The sequence below is a fragment of the Procambarus clarkii genome, chromosome 31 (genome assembly GCF_040958095.1).
Source record: "Procambarus clarkii isolate CNS0578487 chromosome 31, FALCON_Pclarkii_2.0, whole genome shotgun sequence".
NCBI lineage: Eukaryota > Metazoa > Arthropoda > Malacostraca > Decapoda > Cambaridae > Procambarus > Procambarus clarkii.
The window spans coordinates 4,404,978-4,415,112 of NC_091180.1; the positions used below are offsets into that span (position 1 = coordinate 4,404,978).

Genomic DNA, 10,135 nt, shown 5'->3' on the forward strand with positions numbered 1-10,135 from the left:
CCATTGAAACCTTGCAACAAGAACACATATGTGATAACATACATCTGATCACAAATGTCATATCATTAATGCAAACACTCAAACGACAAGGCCGACGGGTACTTATCAACTGGGTGCCAAGTCATGTGGGAATAATAGGAATTGACATTGCAGACGAAGCTGCAAAACTTGCAACTAAGAGAAGAAATGTAGACATTTACACACCACAGAGTCTATCACAGGTTAATTAAGAAAGTAATTAGAAACAAAGCAATGCAAAAGATGTACAGTGACCACAACACAGCAGTTGCAACATCAGGATCTGCGGGTTGGTACCAGTATTCAACCAACTACGAACAACTTTGTTTGATGAAAGGGAGCAGTAGAACAACAGAAGTACACTTACTTTCCATCAGACTTGGATAGCCATGTGCATGGGAAATAGGCTTACAGGTTCCGGAAGATGAGAGGCAATGTCAGCACTCAGGAGAAATGGCCGACAGACCACTGGAACATTATCTAACACAGTGCACAGTTACAAACCCATTAAGATTTCAACTTAGATTCAACAGAGAAGAAGAAGTTGTTAAACACGTATGGCAAAATCTTACTGAAGAGACCATACGAGTCATAAATACTCATACTCCGCCCAAGTAAAACAGAAACAAGCAACACTTAGTGGGCCAGCCAGAGGCTTAGGGCCCACGCAGGAATATCCCTGCAAAAAAAAAAAAACTGGTATGAAAAACGGCTACTCGACTTCAATTTAAGTATCATAGTATAGGAGTATTACTATCACTTTTTCAGGCCACCTCTGTTTTATAAAGTTTGAATATCATAATGTTCTGATTCTTATTCTTTACTTTGATTTTGTTTTCTCTCTATCCCTGTCTGTCTGTCTGTCTGTCTGTCTGTCTGTCTGTCTGTCTGTCTGTCTGTCTGTCTGTCTGTCTGTCTGTCTGTCTGTCTGTCTGTCTGTCTCTCTCTCTCTCTCTCTCTCTCTCTCTCTCTCTCTCTCTCTCTCTCTCTCTCTCTCTCTCTCTCTCTCTCTCTCTCTCTCTCTCGTACGCGCACTTAATCTTTACTAAGACATTAGCACCTTTCCTACTGAAATATTGCGTCTCAAAGTACCAATTAACCCATCGCCCGGATGGGTCATACTAAACAGCTTTAATTGGACATTTAAATAGTGTGCTCGCGGACATTAGCCCCAGTCTGCACTCTCTTGTTATGGCTAATTGAGGTAGTTCCTTAACGACTCTAAAGTGCAGAGAGGAGGAAGGTGGTCGGGCTGCGGGAAGGGGTGAACCTCGTTTGTTATTCATAATACAAAATTAATTCTTGGAGTTTGTTTAGTAGTTTGGTTTAAAAAGTAGCAAAACTAACAAAACTATTATATGATGCAGAATTTAGTTCTGAGACACATGAATTTTTTTTCTCAAATTTTATTATTTTTACATCAGATGGTGAGGGATAATCGGCAGCTTAATGATAGTTCCTGCTGGAAATTAAACTAAATTCCAGAAACACCTTTTTCGTAAAGGAAGGAAACGAAACAAGATGGAATCTTTGATAAAAGCAAAATTACAAACATATAACACGCTTATAAAAATGTTCTTATTAAGACAACTCAGTAACTCGGTCTATTGACCTTCGGCCTCACACGCGTATGGTCCTAGGTTCGAGCCTCCTAGAGCCCAGGTGAAGGGAATATGACACGCTTAGCACGGAGTATATAGAAAAGCTAACTCTCGGGGAGGAGCAGGATCATGCAGACAGCAAGTCTCAATAACCTGACTGATAATTAACCACCTAAGACAAACATCTAAAAATAAAGGGAGTGACGACGTTTCGGTCCGTCTTGGACCATAATCAAGTATCTTATTACTCAAGGTAAATTTCTTTCCGTTTACAGAGCATGACCTTCGCCTCTACACTCTCTTCTAAACGCTTCTCTCAAGCTTCTATTAATATATGATACACATTTAGTTCTTCTAATATTTTTAATTAATTTGGATACCTGAAATTCGAGAAAATCTATTTGCATAATATATTTTTTGAATAATTAAAATATTTGTTACACAAATACAAGTATTTGCTATATTGATTTAAATATTTGTAAAAATAATAATACAAACATTTATTGTATTGATTTAAATACTTGTTATATTTATTAAAATATTTGTTAGATTTACTAAGTTTTTGTTATATTTATTAAAATATTTGTTAGATTTAATAAAATATTTTTTATTTTTTTTAAATTATATAAGAAATTGATTCAAATGTTTAAATATTTATTAAAATACTTATACAATTGATTCAACTGTTTTAATATTTATTAAAATAATTCTTTGCATGAAACTTCGATTACTTTTAAATTTTCTTATCTAGATCCAAGGCCAGTAATACAATATTGTGACGAATTTCACAGTAATAAATACAAAAATAATTGCGTAAAAAAATATAATTTTCTGGTGTTATGAGACCTAACACTCAGAACCAATGTCACTATGAGCATAGTAACATATGTCACTATGCACATAGTTTGTAATTATTTTGAAACTACTGTTATATAGAGCTGGCTTACTGACACGCTCTTTGAAGTCTTTTAATCTGTTATATGAGCTATGTTCCACTCACCTGGGCTCTAGGAGACTCGAACCGTGAACCCCCAAGCTTGAGAAGCCGAAACTCTACCGACCGAGCTATTGAGTAGTATTAATATGGAAAGTTTCCACATAAAGAAATTTTTGAAGGAATTCCTTATAAAAGGAATTTAAAAAAAAAATCTTTATAAATGACAATTTTTAAGCTATGAGTTCTAAATTATTTTGATTCATGGTGATCCCTAAAACCTGTTAATTTAAAATGCTGAGGGTGTGTGTAACGTTTTATACAACATCAATGGTAAAATTAATATATTTCAGCAATCGATCAAATTGTAAGTTTTGTGTTATATATTTGGCCAATATCAATCTTCCAGCTCTAAATGTAAGTAATGTTTCTCTATGGCCTGGTTACTCCACGCCTGGTCACTCCACGCCTGGTCACTCCACGCCTGGTCACTCCACGCCTGGTCACTCCCCGCCTGGTCACTCCACGCCTGGTCACTCCACGCCTGGTCACTCCACGCCTGGTCACTCCACGCCTGGTCACTCCACGCCTGGTCACTCCCCGCCTGGTCACTCCACGCCTGGTCACTCCACGCCTGGTCACTCCACGCCTGGTCACTCCACGCCTGGTCACTCCACGCCTGGTCACTCCACGCCTGGTTACTCCCCGCCTGGTCACTCCACGACTGGTCACTCCACGCCTGGTCACTCCACGCCTGGTCACTCCACGACTGGTCACTCCACGCCTGGTCACTCCACGCCTGGTTACTCCCCGCCTGGTCACTCCACGCCTGGTCACTCCACGACTGGTCACTCCCCGCCTGGTCACTCCACGACTGGTCACTCCACGACTGGTCACTCCCCGCCTGGTCACTCCATGCCTGGTCACTCCACGCCTGGTCACTCCACGCCTGGTCACTCCACGCCTGGTCACTCCCCGCCTGGTCACTCCACGCCTGGTCACTCCACGCCTGGTCACTCCCCGCCTGGTCACTCCACGCCTGGTCACTCCACGCCTGGTTACTCCACGCCTGGTCACTCCACGCCTGGTCACTCCACGCCTGGTCACTCCCCGCCTGGTCACTCCACGCCTGGTCACTCCACGCCTGGTTACTCCACGCCTGGTCACTCCACGCCTGGTCACTCCACGACTGGTCACTCCACGCCTGGTCACTCCACGACTGGTCACTCCACGCCTGGTCACTCCACGCCTGGTCACTCCACGCCTGGTTACTCCCCGCCTGGTCACTCCACGCCTGGTTACTCCACGCCTGGTCACTCCACGCCTGGTTACTCCACGCCTGGTCACTCCACGCCTGGTTACTCCCCGCCTGGTCACTCCACGCCTGGTTACTCCACGCCTGGTCACTCCACGCCTGGTTACTCCCCGCCTGGTCACTCCACGCCTGGTTACTCCACGCCTGGTCACTCCAGCCACAACTGTGTTTTTTTTGTGTGTATTACCTGGTTGATGGGGTTCAGGGAGTTCTTCTACTCCCCAAGCCCGGCCCGAGGCCAGGCTTGACTTGCGATAGTATGGTCAACCAGGCTGTTGCTTGGAGCGGCCCGCAGGCCCACATAACCACCACAGCATGGTTAGTCCGGAACGTCTTTTAGAAAACAGTCTAGTTTTCTCTTGAAGATGTCCACGGTTGTTCCGGCAATATTTATGATGTTCCCTGGGAGGATGTTGAACAGCCGCGAACCTCTAATGTTCATACAGTGTTCTTTGATTGTGCCTATGGCAACTCTGCTCTTCACTGGTTCTATTCTGCATTTTCTTCCATATCGTTCACTCCAGTATGTTGTTATTTACTGTGTAGATTAGGGACCTGGCCTTCCAGTATTTTCCATGTGTATATTATTTGGTATCTCTCTCGTCTCCTTTCTAGTGAGTACATTTGGAGAGCTTTCAGACGATCCCAATAATTTAGGTGCTTTATCGCGTCTATGCATGCCATATATGTTCTCTGTATTCCCTCTATTTCAGCAATCTCTCCTGCTCTGAAGGGGGAAATGAGTACTGAGCAGTACTCGAGACGGGACAACACCAGTGACTTGAAGAGTACAACCATCGTGATGGGATCCCTGGATTTGAAAGTTCTCGTAATCCATCCTATCATTTTTCTGGCTGACGCAATATTTGTTTGGTTATTCTCCCTAAACGTTAGATCGTCGGACATCATTATTCCCAAATCCTTGACGTGCTGTTTACCTATTATGGGCAGATTCGATTGTGTTTTGTACCCTGTGTTATGTTTCAGGTCCTCATTTTTGCCGTACCTGAGTACCTGGAATTTATCACTGTTAAAACATCATGTTATTTTCTGCTGCCCAATCGAAAACTTTGTTGATATCTGCTTGTAATTTTCCATGTCTTCAGCAGAGGTAATTTTCATGCTGATTTTTGTGTCATCTGCAAAGGACGACACGAAGCTGTGACTTGTATTTTTATATATATCAGATATGAGAATAAGGAACAGCAGTGGTGCAAGGACTGTACCTTGAGGTACAGAGCTTTTAACTGCGCTTGGACTTGATTTTATTTGATTGACTGTTACTCTTTGTGTTCTGTTCAACAGGAAATTGAGTATCCAGCGTCCTACTTTGCCAGTTATTCCCATTGACCTCATTTTGCGTGCAATCACTCCATGATCACATGTGTCGAATGCCTTTGCAAATTATGTGTATACTACAACCGCATTTTGCTTTTCTTCTAGAGCTTCTGTGATTTTTTCATAGTGATTGAGTACCTGTGACAGACAAGATCTTCCCGCTCTAAATCCATGTTGTCCTGGGTTGTGTAACTCATTATTTTCCATAAAACTAGAAATTTGATTCCTAATCACTCTTTCGAAATTTTTTATTATGTGTGATGTTAGTGCAACAGGCCTATAATTATTTGCCAAGGCTTTACTCCCCCCTTTGTGCAAAGGAGGTATATCTGCAGATTTAAGTGCTGCTGGTATCTCCCTGTATCTAGGCTCTTTCTCCATATTACGCTGAGTGCTCGCGCTACTGGTACTTTACATTTCTTTATGAATATTGAATTCCATGAGACAGGCCCAGGAGTTGAGTGTATGGGCATATTGTCAATTTCTCTTCCAAAGTCTTCTGAGTTCGTGTTAATATCCGTTATATTATCTGCAGCTTGAATGTCATTCATAAAGATGTGTGTCAAACAAAGGTCAAAGGTCAAAAATCAATCATGTGTGTCAATCGAAGGTCAATAAAACTTCTAATCTAAATCTAAAGTGTACAGAGTATAATAATGTCTGCGTGTTATGCTGTTATTGTAATTATTGACATTGTGCTGTCACTTTTATGTAAGTACAATTCTATTATATATGTACAACTAGTTATAAATAAAACTTGTTCATTATTTTTAATTTCTTGATTCGAGAGCTACAGTACCTATACAAAATTACACATTTTTTCAAGAATAAATTGATATTCCCGAATTCATGGACGTTCAGAAGCAACTGGAGTAAGTTTATCATAAGGATGCTGACTATTACGTCCGCTGAAAACTTCAGGCACGAAGGGAGTTTTTTTCAGGGTAAAGTGCCAAGCCATTACGACTATATAGCACTGGGAAGGGGTCAGGATAAAGATTTGGGATGGGACGGGGGAAGGGATGGTGCCCAACCACTTGGACAGTCGGGGAATGAACCCCGACCTGCATGAAGTGAGACCTTCGCTCTACGGTCTGGGTATCTTGAGACCGAAGATGGTATGTCGTACTCTAATTGATTTAAGACATCGTACACCTCTGGGTACTCTGAGGAGAAAACAGTAAGCCATTACTATACTATATCAACTATATAATACATATAAAGGATGTGAAGATAAGGAACTGATATATACGAGGACTGAGAAGCGGTGAGCAACGCATATATATATCGAGAGATAAACAACTTTTGAGGTCACAGTAATGTGATATCATTGAGAATATCTTTTGGGGTTCGACTGGGAGCGTTCTGAGCGCTTGTCTGGGTTACACAGAACGCTGGTTCGATCCCCATCCTGGGTAGCCAAGAACGCTGGTATGATTCCTGTCCTGCTCCAAAGATCTTCTAAAACACGTACTAATTTTAAAATATTGTCTGAAACAAAAAACAAAAAGCATTTATCTGTCATTTGTTTTGATAGCCAAAATTTGGTTGTATTTCCTGTTATGTTGGTCCGAAAATAACATATAGTTCAAATGCTTTTTGTCTTTGTCAATATATTCATGTGGTTGCCAGACAGGAGTAGCACAAGGCAATATCCGTCATCTGTTCCTGAGTTCATCAGCGGAATATTGCGAACTGAGGGACAATATCCGGCCAGAGAATAATTTTTCAGATTGCTTGCAAAGCGCCGGTACGAAATGCTTGTCTCGTTCCCCTGTAAGTGTGGAGGGAGATGGTGGCAGGAGTAGCGTGAGTGTCTTTAACAAATCTGTCAAATTTTATGTTTTTTTCCGCCCTAGAGAAAGTGTCCATGTCTTTACTGCGTTGGCTTGTGCCTATGTAACGTTCATCTGTGTCTGTGTGGCGTTTGTCTGTGTCTGTCTGCTTCTCTGTACAGCTTTTTTCTGTGTCTGCCTACTTCTTTGTCTAGTGTTGGTGTGTGTGTCTTTCTGCTTATTTGCGTAGCATTGTGTAAGTTTGTGGTCTGTGTGTCAATCTCAGCATCTGCCTGTTCCTCCATATATGTTATTGTCTTGATATTTACCTCTGCTTATTTTCAAATTTTCTCTATGCTGTCCTCCGTAATTCTACATTATAAATTTGCTTTCGTCTATGTACTTTTAGTGTACCTATAAGACAGAACGTCTGTTTGTTCATCTGTCCAAAGTGGGAAGCCAGACAGATACCTACCTTGTGTAGCTTCCGGGGATCAACTGCCCCGCGGCCCGGTCTCCGACCAGGCTTTCCTTCGGGCCAGCCTCACCGAAATTTTAAGAGGAAGTCATCTTGGATACGGCACGGACAAAGGCTAATCGATATAGGCCTAAGTTAACAAAAAGAAATTAAGAAATATTACTAATTTAAGTCATATTACTAGTTATACAAACTTTTAATCGAGTTTCAAAGAGTATATCAATGTCAGTTGTAAAATATGGCGTGTGATTACCGTAGAATTGTTAATGGCAGTAGAAAAAATGGGAAAAGGAAGATAAAAGAAGGAAAAGCAGGACATATGAGACATGTTTTTTTGGGACATTGAGACATTGGGACATTGGGACATGAAAAGACATTTGTTTCAGTGCTTCTTGAGAGGGGAGCAGGGCGAGGGGGAGTGGACGAGGAGGAAGAGAGAGTTATGTCAATCTCTTCGTCCTCCTAGATATAGCTATATAGAAATGTAGCTAGTAAGATATATAACTAGAGAGATAACTAGAGAGTGCTAGATAGAGACATGCATTTATCCATCTATCTATCCATATATCTACCAATTTATCCTTCCATCTACCTTTATGTCTATCCATCTATCCTTCTCTCTATCGCTCTATCTATTTATCATTCATCTATATTTCTATGTATCCATCTATGCATCTCTTTATCTATTTTAGTGAATTTTGGTTGTTTTGGATTGTTTTTAATGTATTTTAAAAGCTTTTTAATGTATTTTTTTGAGAACTTTAATTTAATATATTATTTAATTAGATTAGGCTAGATAAGATTTTTTATTTAGGTAAAGGTACATACCTTGAAGATGAGTTACAAACATAATGTTGGATTAAAAGATAGAGCTAGTACATACAATACCTAAAGCCACTAGTACGCACAGCGTTTCGGGCAATTTTCAATTATTAGATCAAATAATTTGGTCTTTGATAGGTAAGCACTGATAGGCGAGCTCACGAGCCAGGAAAATTTAAACAACGCGAAAAAGCTAAAAAAAATCCCTTGTGTGTGCTGACGTCTGTGTTGCTCTCCTCATTTTCATGCAATGAATTCAAGCAATACTTGCATATTTTGGTCCTAAATTATTATATCCGCAGCAGAGATAACTGGCTTCGTTTAGGTTCATGTATTTCAAAAGAGTATCTTTATTAAGGAACTATGTTTTCACCTAGATGTATTTGCAAGAGTCGAGCTTTAGCTCCGAAGCCCAGACTTTCCAGGAACTCGATTTGTTAATGAATGTTTTACTTGATGCTTTGATGATGTTTTTCAACATCATCTTTAACCCAATGTCCGTGACTCGTCTGCATTTTCAATTTCCAATGAGTTCTTCTCATTTCCATTATTACCCCATTTTCAACATTGCTGCTTCCTCCACTATAATCTTGTACGATGCTCTCATGTCATCCAAGGTCATTCCTACAATCGATACCTATATTCTCGATTGTAGGTTTCATATATGCTGTATACAATACTCTGAAGGCTTCCTTGTGTAGGTTGCCGAAGGTTAAGCGAACATTTGCTCGTCGTACTTATGGTGCAGACATTGTCCAGTTGCTGTGCGCCTCTGGTGTAATATTCCAAGTTACGTAGACACTCAGGGAGTCTCCTTCTCTGAGACTAGAAGGTGTTTCTCTATAAAGTTACGTTATTCCTGAAATATTATTGTTATCCTTCTATTTTCATAACATTGCACTTTTCAGGGTTAAATTTCAGAAGCCGTTTATGAAATTCTCTTACTTGCTCACACGATCTTTCCTCTCTATTATCTCTCCTCAATAAATTTGCGTTAGTTATTTACAAACATGGATATGAACGAGTCTATGTTCTATGTAAGATAATTGAAATAAAAACAATATAAATTGTGATATAATATCTTGTAACATTCCGCTCTTGACTTCTTCCTATTCTCACTTCAATCACCCTCTCCTCACTCTCATGTAACAAGTAGGAAGACATGTATGGCGGGGAAAATGATTTTACAGTCCCAGATTTCTTATACTTTACACATTTCGGTTAACTAGAGGGCCCCAGGCTACGAGGGGGCCCTCGTAGCCTGGTGGATAGCGCGCAGGACTCGTAATTATGTGGCGCGGGTTCGATTTCCGCACGAGGCAGAGACAAATGGGCAAAGTTTCTTTCACCCTGAATGCCCCTGTTACCTAGCAGTAAATAGGTACCTGGGAGTTAGTCAGCTGTCACGGGCTGCTTCCTGGGGGTAGAGGCCTGGTCGAGGACCGGGCCGCAAGGACACTAAAGCCCCGAAATCATCTCAAGATAACCTCTCATGATAACTATTTAGCCTTTCATTTGCCCGTTCATTAAAAACAGGGAGACGCACGAATCCCCTACTCTTGATGACAGGCTCAACCAGTCTGGTAATAATAGGCACAGAGTCTGGTTGCTCTAGTAATAGGAGTGAAAGTATAACGTTAACACTAGGAATACGAGGGAGGAAGGGAGGTGGGTCATGGTGATTCTGAGGATAGGATAAAGGAGAGATAATTTACCCATTTTAAGGGTGAAGGCACTGGGGATACACCTGAGGATATGAGGGCGGGAGGAACCGGGGAAAGCTGTCCCCTCACCAATTATTGTATATAATTAAGAGGTTATCCTTAAATGATTGTAACTCGTTATAATCTACAA

The 10,135-nt window shown here is 41.1% G+C and overlaps 1 protein-coding gene across 1 annotated transcript; it reads right to left on the minus strand.

Annotated features, from left to right (window-relative positions):
- Positions 1–2,950: 2,950 nt before the first annotated feature.
- Positions 2,951–8,903, minus strand: LOC138370117 (uncharacterized). Its single transcript, XM_069334104.1, has 2 exons — positions 8,836–8,903; positions 2,951–4,031 (listed from the first exon to the last, which is right to left on the minus strand). The coding sequence occupies exons 1-2, from the start codon at positions 8,901–8,903 to the stop codon at positions 2,951–2,953; spliced, it is 1,149 nt and encodes a 382-aa protein (XP_069190205.1).
- Positions 8,904–10,135: the final 1,232 nt, after the last annotated feature.

What these genes read in the sequence shown, in the direction of transcription:
- LOC138370117 (XM_069334104.1), bottom strand. Translation starts at nt 8,903, where the DNA reads ATGACCTTGGATGACATGAGAGCATCGTACAAGATTATAGTGGAGGAA. An exon ending in GCAGCAATGTTGAAAATGGG is followed by an intron (nt 4,032 to 8,835) that starts GTAATAATGGAA and finishes AAAAAAACACAG; the next exon opens with TTGTGGCTGGAGTGACCAGG.